The sequence below is a fragment of the Myotis yumanensis genome, unplaced genomic scaffold, assembly GCF_028538775.1.
Source record: "Myotis yumanensis isolate MYYU_CA2020_CCGP unplaced genomic scaffold, mMyoYum1.0.hap1 SCAF_3, whole genome shotgun sequence".
In the NCBI taxonomy this organism is placed as follows: Eukaryota; Metazoa; Chordata; class Mammalia; order Chiroptera; family Vespertilionidae; genus Myotis; species Myotis yumanensis.
The window spans coordinates 113,506,536-113,525,334 of record NW_027223754.1 but is presented as its reverse complement, the minus strand read 5'-3'; the positions used below and the strand labels follow the sequence as shown (position 1 = coordinate 113,525,334).

Sequence of the window (18,799 nt, the reverse complement as noted above, 5' to 3'; positions counted from 1 at the left end):
GGAAAACTACTTGCTGCACCCTGTGGTGTTTCTAAGGCCCATTAAGAGACTGAAAATAACAACCAACCTCCAGGCAGAAACAACTGACCCACCCTGTTAGAAAATCTCCCCCCCCCCACATGTGGACATAGCCTGAGGCTAACTCAAGGCTGAATACAATCAGTCTGCAGTCAGAGGATGGTCTCTGGAGACTTAAGAGTATTTGTCTAATCTAATTAATCAGAAACAGCATTTGACATTGTCTTGCACTAGAGATTGGGAGGCGTAGCAGATCTACCTAATACATAGTCACAAACTCAAACAGGAAGCCAAATGGGGAGACATAAAAACCAACCCCCAAATGAAAGAACAAGAGAATTCTCCAGAAGAGCTAAATGAAATGAAGATAATAAATTTATCAGACATAAAGTTCAGAATCATGATGGTAAAGATGCTCAAAAGCATGAAAAAATATATAGTAACTATGAAAAATGACAGAGCCCTAATAAAGAACACACTGGAAGGAATACACAGCAGATTAGGGAAAGTCAAGGATCAGATAAGTGAATTAGAAAACAGGGTAGAAAAAAAATCACTCAATCAGAGAACCAAAAAGAAAAAAAAAACAATTAAAAAACAGGAAGACAGCTTAAAGGAGCTGTGGAACAACATGAAATGTAACAATATTCGTGTAATAGGTGTGCCTTAAGGAGAAGAAAGTGAGCAAGGGGTAGGAAATGTGTTTAAAGAAATAATGGCAGAACACTTCCCTAACTAGGTGAAAGAAAAAGTCACACAAGTACAGGAGGCACAGAGAGTCCCAAGGAAAAAGAAGGCAAACAGGTTTCCTCATGCCAAGACACATCATAATTAAAATGCCAAAAATTAAAGACAAAGAGAGACTCTTAAAGGAGCAAAAGAAAAGCAATTTATTACCTTCAAAGGAACTCCCATAAGGCTGTCAGATAATTTCTCATTAGAAACTCTACAGGCCAGAATGGAATGGCATGAAGTATTCAAGGTAATGAAAAGCAAGGGTCTGGAACCAAGATTACTATATCCACCAAGGCAATCATTGAAAATAGATGGTGAAATAAAGAGCTTCCCAGACAAAAAAGGCTAAAGGAGTTTATAACCACCTAACCAACACTGCAAGAAAAGCTAAAGGGACTGCTATAATGAGAAGAGAGAGACAAAGAGAGAGAGAAACATAGGTAAATAGAATTAAAATGGCGATAAATAAGAAACCAAGATGGCGGCATAGGTAAACACCTGAAATTGCTGCCTCGCACAACCACTTCAAAAATACAACTAAAAGACAAAACAGACATCACCCAGAACCACTGGAAGGCTGGATGAGTGGAAATTCTACAACTAAAATGAAAGAGAAAAGCACACTGAGACTCAGAGGAGGTGTGGAAGTAAAGTGCAGAGGTACAAAGGTGTGCACACAGAAAGGGCTGGCAACTGAGGACGTGGTTGTCTTTTCCAATTGGGAGGGAGACACAAGCTCCAGACTGAACTGAACTCCAGTTCTGGGTGAATCTCTGGGGACCCAGACTCATACGGGGGAAAACTGGACTGTCTGGCATCAGGCGAAACTTGTGGGCGGCTTTCTCTCAGAGGTGCTTGCAGCGATTACCGCAGGACACTGAGACCCGGGGCCTCTTAGGGCAGGGCTGAGGATCTATCATAGCTGTTTGCTCCACCCTGTTGATTCCCTGAGACTCCGCCCCACCCAAGCTGTGCTCAGAGGCTTTTGCATATGAGTGGCCTGGCCCTTTGCAATCTAAAATTACCTAACAAACTGCAGCTGGGTCAGAGAGACCCAGAACATCCAAAAGAAGGCCCAAGGCCCCAGGCCCCACAGCAGATTGGATTGCTTCATAGCTGGGCCTCATCTGGGCACCTCCAAACCCCAAACAAAGAAGAGGAGTCTGCAGATCTCTCCATAGCTCCTGCTGGGTAGCCTCAGGCAGAGGCTAAATTAGCACCTCCTTAGAGATCCAAGAGCCAGTGTACCCAGTGCTCAGAGTGGACCATCCAGATTACAACTCCTCAGATCCATAAGGGGCACACTCAGGGGGCAGACTCAGTGAGCACCAAAGCCCCACTGAAGCAAGTCTTGCCCCATAAGGGTGTCTCCAGCACAGAAGTTCTCCCACCATAGACACAGCTGATTCTCACAGCCAATTGGCATGGAGGTCAATTCCTCCCAGTGATACCAACTACAATCAAGGCTTAACTACAACAAGACTGTGCACAAAGCCCACAAAGGGGTGCACCAAGAGTGTCCACCTCAGATAATTGGGGAGGCTGAGCCACTGGGCCCTATAGGACACCTAGCACAGAAAGCCACTCTATCAACACAGGGAAGCAGCCAAAATGTGGAGACAAAGAAACAGGTCACAAATGACAGAAATGGAGGAAGGCAAACTACTGGATATAGAGTTCAAAACCATGGTTATAAGGTTTTTCAAGAATTTTATAGAAACCGCCGATAAATTTGGTGAGACCCTCGTTAAATCTAGTGAGACCCTCAAGGATATGAAAAAGGACCAACTAGATATTAAGCATACACTGACTGAAATAAAGAATATTATACAGAGATCCAACAGCAGACTAGAGGATCGCAAGAGTCAACTCAACGATTTGAAATATGAAGAAGAAAAAAACACCCAACCGGAAAAACAAAAAGAAAAAAGAATCCAAAAATATGAAGATAGTGTAAGGAGCCTCTGGGACAACTTCAAGCGTACCAACATCCGAATTATGGGGGTGCCAGAAGAAGAGAGAGAGCAAGATACTGAAAACCTATTTGAAGAAATAATGACAGAAAACTTCCCCTACCTGGTGGAAGAAATAGACTTACAAGTCCAGGAAGTGCAGAGAACCCCAAACAAAAGGAATCTAAAGAGGACCACACCAAGATACATCATAATTAAAATGCCAAGAGCAAAAGACAAAGAGAGAATCTTAAAAGCAGCAAGAGAAAAACAGTTAGTTACCTACAAGGGAGTACCCATACAACTGTCAGCTGATTTCTCAACAGAAACCATGCAGGCCAGAAGGGAGTGGCAAGAAATATTCAAAGTGATGAATAGCAAGAACCTACAACCAAGATTACTCTACCCAGCAAAACTATCACGTAGAATTAAAGGTCAGATAAAGAGCTTCACAGACAAAAAAAAAAGCTAAAGGAGTTCATCACCACCATACCTGTATTATATGAAATGCTGAAAGGTATCCTTTAAGAAGAGGAAGAAGAAGAAGAAAAAGGTAAAGATAAAAATTATGAACAACAAATACATATCTATCAACAAGTGAATCTAAAAATCAAGTGAATAAATAATCTGATGAACAGAATAAACCGGTGAATATAATAGAATCAGGGGCATAGAAAGGGAGTGGACTGACAATTCTTAGGGGGAAAGAGGTGTGGGGCGTGCGGGAAGAGACTGGAAAAAAATCGTACACCTATGGATGAGGACAGTGGGTGAAGGGGGAAGGGCAGAGTGTGGGGTGGGAACCAGGTGGAGGGGAGCTATGGGGGGAAAAAAGAGGACCAACTGTAATAATCTGAACAATAAAGATTTAATTAAAAATAAATAAATAAAATAAATAAATAAACAAACAAACCAATAAAATGGCGATAAATAAGTACTTACCCATAATAACCTCAAATCTAAATGGATTAAATGCTCCAGTCAGAAGACATAGTGTAGCTGAATGGATACAAAAACATAACCCAATTATATGCTATCTACAAGAGACCCACCTCAGAACAAAAGACACACACAGGATGAGAGTGAAGGGACAGAAAAAAATTTTTTATGAAAATGGAAAAGAAATAAAAGCTGGGGTAGCAATACTCATATCCGACAAAATAGACTTCAAAATGAAGGCCATCACAAGAGAAACAAAGGTCACAACATAATACTAAAGGGATTGATCCAACAAGAGGATATAACCCTGGTAAGCACATATGCACCCAATATAGGAGCACTTAAATATATTTTTAAAACTTCTAGAGGACTTTAAGGGAGGGATCAACAACAACACAGTAGGGAATTTTAACACCCCACTAACTTCACTGGATAGTTCTTCCAGACAAAAAATTGACAAGAAAATAGTGACTTTAAAGGACACCCTAGATCAGATGGATTTAACAGACATTTATAAAACATATCATTCCAAAGCTGCAGAATATACATTCTTCTCAAGTACACATGGGTCATTCACAAAGAGAGATCACATGTTAGGACACAAAACAAGTCTCTACAAGTTTAAGAAGATTGAAATCATATCAAGCATCTTCTCAGATCATAATGGCATGAAATTAGAAATCAACTACATTAAAACACTCAAGAACATTCAAACACATAGAGGCTAAATAGCATGTTATTAAACAATGAATGGGTTACCAAAGAGATCAAGAAATAAATAAAAAAAACTTCCTGGAAACAAATGAAAATGAACACACAACAACCCAAAATCTCTGGGACACAGCAAAAGCAGTCCTGAGAGGGAAGTTCAAAACAGTACCTCAAAAAACAAGAAAAATTAATAATAAACTATTTACTCTACAACTTAAAGAATTAGAAAGAGAACAATAAGGAAAGCCAAGAGTGAGTAGAAGGAAGGAAATAATGATTAGAGAAGAAATAAATAACATAGAGACTAAAAATACAATACAAAAAATCAATGAAACCAAGAGCTGGTTCTTTGAAAAGATAAGATTGATGGAGGAATCATTAGCCAGACTCATCAAGAAACAAAGAGAGAGGACCCAAATATATAAAATCAAAAATGAAAGCAGGGCCCTGACCTGTTTGGCTCAGTGGATAGAGCATCGGCCTGCAGACTGAAGGGTCCCAGATTCGATTCTGGTCAAGGGCATGTACCTTGGTTGCAGGCACATCCCTAGTAGGGAGTGTGCAGGAGGCAGCTGATAGATGTTTCTCTCTCATCAATGTTTCTAACTCTTTATCCCTCTCCCTTCCTCTCTGTAAAAAATCAATAAAATATATTTTAAAAAAATGAAAGCAGAGAAGTAACAACTGACACCACAGAAATACAAAGGATTGTAAGAAAATACTATGAATGACTATATGCCAACAAGCTGCACAATGTGGATAAAATGGAAAAATTCCTACAAAAATACAATCTCCCAAAACTCAATCAGGAAGAATTAGAAAACCTGAATAGACCAACAACTGAGGAAATACAAGTAGTAATCAAAAAACTCCCAGCAAACAAAAGCCCGGGTCTGGAGAGCTTCACAGAGGAGTTTTACCAAATATTCAAAAAGAGCTAACACATATCCTCCTCAAACTATTCCAAATTATTCCAAGAGGAAGGAACACTTCCAACTTCTTTTTAAGAGGTCAGCATTATCCTAATTCCAAAGCCAGATAAAGACACTACAAAGAAAGAGAATTACAGGCCAATATCCCTGATGAACATAGATGCTAAAATCCTCAACCAAATATTAGCAAATCGGATCCAGCAATATATTAAAAAGATTATATACCATGATCAAATGGGATTTATTCCAGGGATACAAGGCTGATATAATATTTGCAAATCAATAAATATGATACTTTCACATAAACAAATTGAAAGACAAAAATCACATGATCCCATCAATAGACAGAAAAAGCATTCAACAAACTCAAACACCTAGTTTTTATAAAAACCCTCAGCAAAGTGGGAATAGAGGGATCATATCTCAACATGATAAAGGCCATGTATGACAAACCTACAGTGAACATTATATTCAATGGGCAAAAACTAACACCATTTCCCCTAGCTGACTGGCATAGCTCAATGGTTAAGCATAAACAATGAATGGGTTACCAAAGAGATCAAGAAATAAATTTAAAAAACTTCCTGGAAACAAATGAAAATGAACACACAACAACCCAAAAACTCTGGGACAAAACAAATGGGACTGCATCAAAATAAAAAGCTTCTGCACAGCAAAAGAAACCATCAACAAAATGAAAAGGGAATCCACTGCATGAGAGAACATATTTGGCAATGATACAACTTATAAAGGGTTAATATCCAAAATATATAAGTAACTCATACAAACTTAACAATCGGAAGACAAACAATCCAAGTTAAAACTGGGCAAAGGGCCTAAATAGACAATTCTCCAAAGTGGACATATAGATAGCCAAGAGGTATAAAAAAAAATGTTCAAACTCAGTGATCATCAGAGAGATGCAAATTAAAATAACCATGAGGTATTATCTCACACCTGTCAGAATAGCTACCATCAACAAATCAACTAATGACAAGTGCTGGCAAGGATGTGGAGAAAAGGGAACCCTAGTACACTGCTGGTGGGAATGCAGACTGGTGCAGCCATTATGGAAAACAGTATGGAGTTTCCTAAAAAATTAAAAATGGAACTGACACTTGACCCAGTGATCCCACTTCTAGGAATATAACCTAAGAAACCCAAAACACCAATAAGAAAGAATGTATGCACCCCTATATTTATAGCAGCACAACTTAAAACAGCTAAGATCTGGAAACAGCCCAGTAGATGAGTGGATAAAAAAAGCTGTGGTACATTTATACCCTGGAATACTATGCAGCAGTAAAAAAGAAGGATCTCTTCCCCTTTGCGGCAGCGTGGAGGGACCTGGAGAGTATTATGCTAAGTGAAATAAGCCAGTCAGAGAAAGACAAGTATCATATTATCTCACTTATATGTGGAATCTAATGAACAAAATAATCTGATAAACAAAATACATCCAGGGATATAGAAACATAGAATAGACTGCAGAATCTCAGAGGGAAGGTGGGAAGAGATCAACCAATGAACTAATATATATAGATACATAACCAATGGACAGACAATAGGGTGGTAAAGACCTGGGGTGGGGGTAGGGGTAAGCTAGAGGGGGTCAATGGAGAAAAATGGGGATATATATAATACTTTCAACAACAAAGATTTGTTTTTTGTTTTTTAACGTGCTGGCAGAGGTCATTGTTCCTCTGCAGAGACCTCCTCCCCACATAGAACTGGCATATAGGTCAATGGGAGGGATTGGCAACTGTCAGGTGCCATATCTGAGTTTCCATCAACCTGGCCCACACTGTTCACCCCTCCCTGATGATTACATGAGAGCCTTCCCCACCCAATTTGCACCTCCACCCATGCTCTTTGCAGTGGCTTTTCCATATGAATGGCCTGTCCTGGCTCAGGCTTCAGACTTTCCTAAAATCTCTCAAACAATAGCAAGTAGACTCAGTGTGTCCCATACCTCTCTATAAGTGACCCATGCCCATCACTAGCAGCAGTTTGCCAAGTTTCACAGCTTGGCCTCTCCTTGGCACCCCCAAGCCCAATAGAAGTAGCAGCCACCTGCAAATAACTCTTTGCTCCTGCCGACTGGCCCCAAGCAGGGCACAGGCAGTGGCTGACTTTGCACCTCCCAGGAGCCCCCAGAGCCAGTGCACCTAGCAGACAGCTTCAGACCATACCAGATTACAATTCTACACATTCACAAGCTACACATTTAAGGGTGGATTTGGTGAGCACCAAAGCCCCAATGAAGCAAGCTGCTCCATAGGGATGTCTCCTGCACAGCATCTCTTCCACTGTAGTCACAGCTGGTCTTCCCAGCCAATTGCCTGGAGGTCAATCCTCCCAGTGATGCCAACAGCAATCTAAGCTCAACTACAACAGGACAGTGCACTCAGTCCACACAGGGGTGCACCTAGAGGGCCCAGCTCAGGTGACTGGGATGGCTGAGCCACTGGGCCCTACAGGACACCTGCTATACAAGGCTACTCTACCAATTCCAGGAGATATAGCAACTCTACCTAATACACAGAAAGAAACACAGGGAAGTAGCCAAAATTCAGGGACAAAGAAATATGTCACAAATGAAGGAACAGAAGAAATCTCCAGAAAAATAACTAAATGAAATGGAAGCAAGCAAACTACCACATACAGAGTTCAAAACTATAGTTATAAGGATGTTCAAGGAACTTAGTGAGAACATCAAAGACATGAATAAAGACCAGTCAGAAATGAAGGATACAATAACTGAAATGAAGAATAATTTACAGGGAATCAACAGTAGAGTAGGGGACACCAAAAATCATTTCAGCAATTTGGAATATGAGGAGGCAAAAAAACACACACACACACACACACAATCAAAACAGCAAAAAGAAAAAGAACCCCAAAATATGAAGACACTGTAAGCAGCCTCTGGGACAACTTCAATAGTTCCAACATTCACATCATGGGGGTGCCAGAAGGATACGCGAGGGAGCAAGAAATTGAAAACCTATTTGAAGAAATAATGATAGAAAACTTCCCATGCCTGGTGAAAGATATAGACTTACAAGTCCAGAAAGCACAGAAAGTCCCAAATAAGATGAACCCAAAGAGATCCACACCAAGACAACATCATAATTAAAATGCCAAAGGTTAAAGACAAAGAGAGGATCTTAAAAGCAGCAAGAGAAAAGCAGTTAATAACCTACAAGGGAGCACCCATAGGACTTCAGCTGATTTCTCAACAGAAAATTTGCAGGCCAGAGGGAGTGACAAGAACTGTTCAGTGATGAAAAGCAAGGACCTACAACCAAGTTTACGCTACCCAGCAAAGTTATCATTTATAATTGAATGTCAAATAAAGAGCTTCCCAGACAAGAAAAAGCTAAGGAAGTTCATCACCACCAAATCAATATTACATGAAATGTTGAAGGGTCTTTTTTAAGAAGAAAAAGAAGAAGAGGCCTAGCTGGTTTCGCTTAGTGGTTTGAGTGCCAGCCCATGGACTGAAGGGTCACAGTTTCAATTCTGGTCAAGGGCACATACCTTGGTTGCAGGCTCAATTCCCGGCCCTGTTGGGGCACTTGCGGGAGGCAACCAGTCTCTTTCACATTGATGTTTCTTTCTCTATCTCTCCCCCTCCCTTCCACTCTCTCTAAAAAAAATCAATGGTGAGTATTAACAAACGAAATATTTTTAAAGAAGAAAAACTATATTAAAAAATATGAACAATAAAATGGCAATAAATACATACCTATCAACAATTGAATCTAAAAATCAAAATAAACAAACAAGGAATCTAATGAATAAAATAAACTGATGAATAAAATAGAACCATGGAAATATGGAACAGTCTGACCAATCTCAGGGGGAAGGAAGGAGGGGGACCAAGAAGAGATTACCAAAAAACTTATATGCATATATGCATTACCCATGGACACACAGACAATGGGGTGGTGAAGGCCTGGGTTGGGGCAGAATCTGGGTTGAGGGGGGCATTAGGGGAGAGAAAAGGGAGGACATCTGTAACATCTCAACAATAAAGGTTTTGTTTTTTTAAGAAAATGGGCAATACTATCATTAAAGATTTATTGTTGTCTTTTTATTAAAATTAAGGCTAAGAGCTAGATCAGGTCATCCTGGCTTGGTCCTTACTCTGTAAGGTTATCTTCAGCCCATTTTCTGAAGTTCATTTTAAGGGCAATACAGAATTTCCACCCAGTACTATGTTTATTCACTGATCAATTTTCCAGATAAAGTAAATGTATACAGTGAACTGTAATCAAAGGGAATTTTCTCATTTAAAACAAATTTGCAGTTAAATTTTATTTTTTTATTTTTAGCTGTAGTAAATTATATCCATCATCTTATTCTGTGAATATAGGATAGGGCAAAAGTAGCTTCACAGTTATAAGTACAGAAAACAGTTTATTCTTGTATTATTATTTATCAATTATTCTATTATTTTCCATATGAGCAACTGTAAACCTGCTTTTGCTACACCCTGTATATACATTTCCTTCCCTGTAAGTCTGTTCCCTTCAATTGCTTTCACTTATTCTTCAATTTAATTCAGAATAATTATTTAAATATACTTTTTAAGTTTTAAAACTTTATTTTGAATATTTCTACAAAAGACCCATTTTCCTTAATAGTTGTGTGTGTGTGTGTGTGTGTGTGTGTGTGTGCGTGTGTGTGATATACCTCTGAGGTTACTGACATTGCAGAACAGCCTTTGAAGTACAAAGGCCATTTAGGTTTTTAATTTACACCTTTTTTAATCTCTTCTTATCAAAACCACAGTACTCTGAAAAAACTAACAAAAATTATACTATGCACCAAAAGTCATGGGCTTCAAGTGAGTAAGTTACAAAGAGATAGCCTTGCCTTGTCATCTCTCCCTCTTGCTCTACAATCCTTATCCCTACTGGTAGAGGGCTTCTCACTCTTCGATATAGGATGTGCTCGACCTACAGGTCCCCGGGCTCCTGCTCCTGGCATTTCTTTCCTCAGAGGTTTTACTTCTCGATTGGGACGCCTTATCTGAGGCGGAGCTCTGACAAAAAAAAAATAAAATAAAATAAAAATTAATCAAAGGCAAAAGTATTTCAGTACTACCTTAGTCAATAAAACTATTAAATTAAGAAGGCCAAAATCTCCAATTTTCTCCTGTTTGTCAATTCATGGCCACGTCAATTAGGTTAGTTTCTAAAAATGTTTTTCTTTAAAATACACTGGTTGATACAATTATTAAATACATATAAATAAAATATATAGCAGCAATTATTTTGTCAAAAGTAACTATCAATCACCAACAGATGGCAATACAGACTATTCCCATCTAATAATCTTAATAGTGTAATGGAAAATCCATTACTTTATTCATTACTGTCCTAAACCAAGAATAAGTAACTTCAAAAAAAAAAAAACACAACACAATAAAAGCTGAAAGGACAAGAATTCAAAATGTGCCTATTTGCAGTTTACTAATTTATTATTTTTTTTAAAATATACTTTTATTGATTTCAGAGAGAAAAGGAGAGAGTGAGACAGAAACATCAATGATGTGAGAGAATCAATGATTGGCTGCTATCTGCATGACCCCCACATCGAACCCACAACCTGGGCATGTGCCCTGACTGGGAATCAAACCATGACCTCCTGGTTCATAAGTCAATGTTCAACCACTGAGATATGCTGGCTGGGCTACTAATTTATTTTTTACAACAAAATGATTTTCTCTGATTCTGTATTGGAAAATCCAACATTTCATTCATAAATTACAAACGGCAAGACTCAACAATCAAATCTCATAAACAAAGTAATTTATATTTTTAAAGTATTATTCACACTTTTGGAGGGTCAAAAATCACAGGATCCTTCAGATTATACAGGTCCCCAAATGTGAATCAAGAATTTTGATAAATATGAATGTGATGGATGTTAATGAAACTTACCGTGATCATTTTGCAATATAAATACTGAATCATTATGTTGTATACCTGAAGCCAATATAAGTTAATGTCAACTATACTTCATTTTTTAAGAAAAGAATTTTGATAGCTATATAAATGTAACAATGCAGACAAAGTGGTATATTTTGTAATATGAAACAAATTTGTGGAACATGTCTTCTTTAGATAGAAAAATGTTGACATTACTCAGTACAGTATTTACTACTCTCCCTTGGCATTGTGGGGACTCTATCATTATGTGTATAATCTCTTCTTCTTTGTATTGTCTCTGCCTCTATTTCTCTACCTTTTCTATCTACAGTTCTGCCTGGACTGGTGTAGCCCTTCAGATGTGTATTCCTTTTTCACCAATATACTATATCTATTATTGTTCCCTTTCCAACTTCATGCTTTTAATTCATCTAACTCATTGTGGAGCATCTCTTCCTGGATTCAGAAAAAGTGGCACTTGTATGTGTATATAACTCAATGAACTCAGCAAAACAGGAAAATGGATGAAAAGCCAGGAAAAGCCTGGAAGCAAACTCCAGGCAAGAAAAAAAAAAGAGTAAAAAAAGATAAAAGAAATGACAATATCTTACAGATCTACCTAACAGAGAATCTTCAACTTGTTGGAATCAGATGACTACATGAACCTGCTAAGGAGAGAGAGGCTGGTGGAAACTGTGTCTGCCTATGAGGTTCCCACATACTGACAGCTGAAGCCCTAGAGTTCAGTCAAATGATAGTATATTGAACACCCATGAGGAGGCAATTGGCCTCTGCTGTGCTAGACCCCAGGCAGAGACAAAGATGAATATACAATCATGTGAAAGAAATCCATAGAGAAGGAACTGGAAAATGGTATACAATAAACTGGTTATAAGGCATTTTCAAATTTAAGGTATTCTATATTATTGGTTCTAGTACATTAGTCTTGTAAGCATCCTATATAATAAAAGGCTAATAAGCAAATTGTCCCCTTGACTGGGAGTTCGACCAGGAGTTCGATGGCCCCTCCTCCCAGCCATCCCCATCCAATTGCCCCAATTGGGGAGGGCCGGCTGGATCCCACCCGTGCACAAATTCATGCACCAGGCCTCTAGTTCTGCCAATAAAAGAAAAATGTGATGAGACTGGTAAAAAATAGAAAACTAAAAATGTTACATTGCTCTATTTTTTACTTATTTCTTTATTTAAACTCTCACCCAGGGATATATTTATTGATTTTAGTGAGAGAAGGGGAGAGGGAGAGAAGAGGGAGACAGAGAGAGAGAGAGAGAGAGAGAGAGAGAGAGAGAGAGGTGAGAAACACTGATTGGTTGCCTCCCAAATGCCCCCCAACTGGAGCTCAAACCTGCAACCTAGATATATGCTCTGACCAGGAATTGAACCCACAACCTTTTTGGTGTATGGGACAATGCTCTAACCAACTAAATCAACAGGCTGGAACCATTATTCTATTCTTAGTATTTCATTGTGACCACTGTTTCCTAACTGAAGTTTGTTTTAATGAGGGGCAGATTATCCTATATAATAAAAGGCTAATATGTATATTGTCCCCTTGGGAATTTGACCAACTGGGAGTTTGACCGCTTGCTATGACATGCGCTGACCACCAGGGGGCGGCGCATAACAAAGGAAGGCCCCGGCTGGCAGCCGGCAGCTGGGGGAAGGAAGGCCCTGATAGGCCCTGATTGCCAGTCAGGCCTAGGGACCCTACCCGTGCATGAATTTCATGCAGCGGGCCTCTAGTTTATATATATTTGCAAATGTATAAATACCTTTCCAGAACCCAACTCATGGATCTGGCCACAGACAATGAGGAAACCATCTCCTGCACACAGAACACATGGCAAATTTGCCCTGTCAGCAACTGGACCCCTGTTAAACAGTCTCATTGTTTACGGTTCTGCTCTTCAGACACACTGCCAGCCTGAAGCCTGGCCACATGGCTGCACTCTCCCTCAGGGGTGATGGTAGTGGATCCTGAAGCATGGCCACCCCCTCTCCAGACCATGTTCCCCCTCGGCGTGCTCTATTAGGGTACACCCACCACAGGCTCCGGGAGGCTGTGTTGTCAAAATTATTTAAAAGCCAGTGCACAGGCTGCATGCCCAGGGTTTGCAGCTGCTGACCTGCCTGCCATTCAATACTCTCATGGGCTCATACACAGTCTGAGTGAAACTGCTCAAGAAGCCACATGTGCCATTTGTGGCCAGTCCCCTGTCTCACAGAAAGTGGGCCTGTGTCCAGTGTCTTCAGTTCCATTTCACTGCAGCTGGATGTTACATTTATAACAGACTCTGTCAGCTTCCCAAAGGACATCCTTGATTCTGTTCTGTACTTCCCCCTCCAGGAACACACCACTGCACAATGTCATGCTTCAGATTAAGGACTCAGTGACAGCTTCCAGGCTGTGTAACATATGAGTCTCAAAGCCTCTTTTACTGGTTTCTTTTTAAAGAGACTTTAGTATGGTGACAGAACATCATCTTTGCCTCAATGGCCAAAAAAGATTGACACTGTACCAGCTTGCACTATTTCAAATATAGAGAATAAATCTGCAGAAAAAAGACTAGATTGTCTACACTGTGCTTAGTCCTCCTACTTGATGACATTTCCTTGTAGGAATAGGAAGACATAAGTCCTATTCTATCATAAGCCTGATTTCCTCCAAAATCTAATACTTCCTCTTTTTAAGCTGTACATTTAAACGTCAACATTATATGTAGATGTTCTTATTAGCATTGCTTGTAATGACAAGCACCTGGAAACAACCCAAATGTCCAGTATCAGAACAGAAACATAAATTACTACATGTTCACATAATGGGATGCAATATTCACACAAACATGGATTACAGCTACACGCAATAACAAAGCATGAATCTCAGGACCTCACATTAAGTGCAAACGTAGGTTCAAAGAACACGCAGTGTAATTCCAAGTAAAACAGGACGCTGTTTGGGGATACAAATGTACGTATTAAAGTATAAAGAAAGGAAGGGAATGATAAACCCCAAATTCATGGACGTGTCCAACTGTGAAATAGGAGGGAAGAAATAGGATGCAGAGGAGCCATAGGGGGACTTCAAAGTATATCAGCAAAGTCCTTTACCTTAAACACTGTGGTGAGTGTATAGATGCTACTGTATTCTGATTCCTTATACCTTATATACATTTTAATTGTTCATATTATCTATTGAGGAGTTAATAAAACTGAAATATTATCCTATCTAATAAAATAGTAATATGCAAATTGACCATCACTCCAACACACAAGATGGCCGCCCCCATGTGGTCAAAGATGGCCAGCAGGGGAGGGCAGTTAGGGGTGACCAGGCCTGCAAGGGAGGGTAGTTGGGAGGGACCAGGTCAGCAGGGTAGGGCAGTTAGGGGTGACCAGGCCTGCAGAGAAGGGCAGTTGTGGGGGGACCAGGCCTGCAGGGGAGGGCAGTTGGGGGCGACCAGCCTGGCAAGGGAGGGCAGTTAGGGGTGACCGGGCTAGCAGGGGAGGGCAGTTAGGGGCAACCAGGCTGGCAAGGGAGGACAGTTTGGGGTGACTGGGCCAGCAGGGGAGGGTGCTGGGGTCCAATCCCAGCAGGTCCAGGGGTCCCCAAAGGTGTGGACGGAGTCGGCGAAGAAGGAATGACACGAAGACAGCCTTCAGTTGGTCAGCAGCCTAGTCAGGACCTATAGCCAGGATCTCCAGCCAAAGTTCTGGTCGGAGTTCTGGTCAGGAACTGATGAGGATCTGACGTTTATTGTCTTATTACATCCGTATTTATACCAGCCGATTCCAATCCCGTCAATTTCTATTACAAGGGTTAAGGTGTTTCTCATCTCCATTCCAGGGAGTAAAGACCATGTAGCTTAATTACCCGCCTGGCACTTAATTAAGGGATTGTATCCCCTCCCTAACCTCAGGGAAAGATCCCCACCTGGGGAAACAACCTTTCTCGGAGAGGTGACCTTGGTTAAAACACATGGCGCTAAAGGGAGCAAACATATTAAAAACAGTATGCTACATACGCCAGGTCCACTGAAACACATGCTGTGCAGATGCCTCTTTCCTGCAGCGACTGCGTCAAGCAGCAAGGATGGACTGGCCTCCGGCAGGAGGGCAGTTAGGGGTGACCAGGCCAGCAGGGGAGGGCAGTTAGGGGTGACCAGGCTGGCAGGGGAGGGCAGTTAGGGACAATTGGGCCGGCAGGGGAGCAGTTAGATGTCAATCAGGCTGGCAGGGGAGTGGTTAGGGGGCAATCAGGCAGGCAGGCAGGCAGGCAGGTGAGTGGTTGGGAGCCAGGAGTCCTGGATTGTGAGAGGGATGTCTGACTGCCCACCGGCATCGGGCCTAAACAGGCAGTTGGACATCCCTCAAGGGGTCTCAGATTGGAGAGGATGCAGGCTGGGCTGAGGGACACACCCCCCTCCCATGCACGAATTTCGTGCACCAGGCCTCTAGTTATACTATAACACGAATTAAGACATCTGAGCACTTAAAAATGAAATTATAGGATTGCTACAAAGTTTCAGGCATGTCAGAGGACCCAGCCTCAGTTGAACCTATTGCACCACCACCTGACAAATCTCCAGAAGACTATGCTACAGAAATAGAGATGTCTCATAGCACCACCCCACCAGAATTCCTGAAGTCAAAGCTAAATGGACCTTTGTGAAGATGACTTCATTCTACGCCATGTTAAGAATAGATCCTTGCCTGGCCAGTTTAACTCAGTGGGTAGAGCATCAGCCTTGGATCAAAGGGTTGAGAGTTTGATTCCTGATCAAGGGCACATACCTTAGTTGCAGGTTCAATCCCCGGCCCCTGGTGAGCAAGCAGGAGGCAACCAATCCAATCAATGTTTTTTTCTTTCTCTCACTCTTCCTCTCTCCTCTCTCTTTCTCCCCCTCTCCCCTTCCTTCCACTCTCTAAATATATATAGGAAAAATATCTTCACTTCTCCCTTCCTCTCTAAAAAATCAATTTTAAAAAAATGTTGTAAACACTATTCCTACTTTCACAGAGAAAGAGCATCAAGACCTGGAGTCAGCATTAGATTTAGAACCCTAAGACCAGGTGACTTTTTACTCTCAGGGCACCAATTGCCTATTATACAAGCATATTATGTATCATCTACAATTTACTAGGCTCAGGTCCATAAGAAGAGTCACTATCAATGCCAGCTATAGCCTTAAAAAATGCTTCCTCTGTAAATGGAGATATTTCATAGAATTAAAAACATTTTTTTCTTACATCATCTGTATATTGTATTGTGTGTTCACTACCTTAAGTCAAGTCTCCTTTCATCACCATTAATTCCCTCTTTACCCTCTTCTACCTCCCTCCACCCTCCTTTCCCTCTTGTAATCACCATATTGTTGTCTGTTTCTATGAGTTGTTCGTTTTGCTCAATCCCTTCCCTTTTTCACCCAGCCCCCAACCTCCTTTTCTATTTTTCATTGAAATATAACGTATATACAATAAAATGCACATATATTGAGTACACACCTTAATAAAAGTATATACCATGTAACCACAAGTAGATCAAGATGGGACATTTCCCAAAATCCCAGAAGGCTTTTCATGGCCCCTCTTAGTCAATTATCAGCCCCTAAAATAATCACTATATTGGCCTTATTATCACAGATTAGGTTTTCCTGTTCTAGTTTCATATAAGTGTAATTCTATAGTACATACTCTATGTTTGCTTTCTTTCTTTCAACATTACCTGTGAAATTCATCCATGTGCCTGCAAATAGTATTAGTTGATCTTTCTTCAATGCTGTATTCTATTGAATAAATAGTATAATACAACTTATCTAGTCGACCGTTAAAAGACACTTCAATTGGCCCTGACTGGTTTGGCTCAGTGAAAGAGCGTTGGCCTGCAGACTCAAGGGTCCCAGGTTCGATTCCGGTCAAGGGCATGTACCTTGGTTGCGGGCACATACAGGGAGTGTGCAAGAGGCAGCTGATCAATGTTTCTCTCTCATCTATGTTTCTAATTCTCTATCCCTCTCCCTTCCTCTCTGTAAAAAATCAATAAAATACATTTTTTAAAAAGACACTTCAATTGTTTTCTGTTTGAGGTTATTATTAAAGCTTCTATGAATATTGGGAAACATAAACATTCATTTTTAGGGGTTATGTACCGAGGACTGGAATTGCTGAATCAGAGGATATATGGAAGATTAGATTTCATATACACAGCCAGTTTTCCTAAGTGGTGATGCCAGTTTACACTTCCATCAACAATGTCTGAGTGCCACCTGTTCCATCTTAGCCATTTTGGAGGGATGGTAATGGTATCACATTGTGGTATTACTTTGCCTTTCCAGAATAACTATGGATGAGCACCTTCCCAACAATATGCTTACTGGCCATGTGAATGTCTTCTTTTGTAGAGGACCTATCCTAGTCTTTAGTCCATTCTTTTTCAATCAGGTTGTCTGATTTTTTTCTTATTAATTTATTGATTATCATTCCTTGAAGGCATATCTCAGAGATATTGCAGGTTTGATTCCAGACCACCGCAATATGTGAATACCTCCATTAAGCAAGTCACATGAATTTCTTTGGTTTTCCAGTGCATAAGAAAGTTATGTTTATACTTATGGTAGTCTATTAAGTATACAATGGCATTATGCCTAAAAAACTATGTACATAACAAATCTTAATTAAGAAATACTTTATTGCTAAAACATGCCAACCATTATCTGAGCCTTCAGTGAGTCATAATCTTTTTGCTGGTGGAAGCTCTTCCCTTGATACTGATGGCTGCTGACAGATCAAGGTGGTGGTTGCTGAAGGCTGCGGTGGGAGTGAAGGTATCTTAAAATAAGACAATGAAGTTTATCACTTTGACTGACTCTTCCTTTCATGAACAATTTTCCTGTAGCATACAATGCTGTTTGATGGCATTTTACCCACAGGTAATCCATTCAGGCTCTGCTGCTGTTTAATCAACTAAATTTGTGTAATATTCCAAATCCTTTGTTATCATTTCAACAATCCTCACAGCATCTTCACCAGTAGTTTCCATCTCAAGAAACCACTCTCTTTGCTCATCCTTAAGAAGCAACTCCCCATCCATTGAAGTTTTAGCATGAAATTACAGCAATTTATTCACATCTTAAGGCACACTTCTAATTCTCGTTCTCTTGCTATTTCCACATCTGCAGTCGCCTCCTCCACTGAAGTCTGGAGCCCCTCGAAGTCATCCATGACAGTCGGAAACAAGTTCGTCCAAACTCCTGCTAACGTTGCCTTGACCAGTTCTCATGAATCACAAATAGTCTTAATGCATCCAAAATGGTGAATCCTTTCCACAAGGTTTTCAAAATACTAGGCTCAGATCCATAAGAAGAGTCATTATCAATGCCAGCTATAGCCTTACAAAATCTATTTTTTTAAGTAATAAGACTTTAAAGTCGAAACTACTCCTTGATCATGGACAGAATGAATGCTGTGTTGGCAGGCTTGAAAACTACATTACTCCCATAGTACATCTCTATCAGAGCTCTAGAATGACCAGGTACATTGTCAATGAGCAGTA

The 18,799-nt window shown here is 40.4% G+C and overlaps 1 protein-coding gene across 2 annotated transcripts in view; it reads right to left on the bottom strand.

The window, feature by feature from the left end:
- KATNAL1 (katanin catalytic subunit A1 like 1) overlaps positions 1 to 18,799 on the bottom strand; it is a 100,702-nt gene that overhangs the window by 48,232 nt on the left and 33,671 nt on the right. For both annotated transcript variants that reach the window (XM_070409393.1, XM_070409392.1), the window contains exon 4: positions 10,172 to 10,340. In XM_070409393.1, the coding sequence (XP_070265494.1) occupies positions 10,172 to 10,340 (169 nt within the window). The remainder of the gene's footprint in view (positions 1 to 10,171; positions 10,341 to 18,799) is intronic.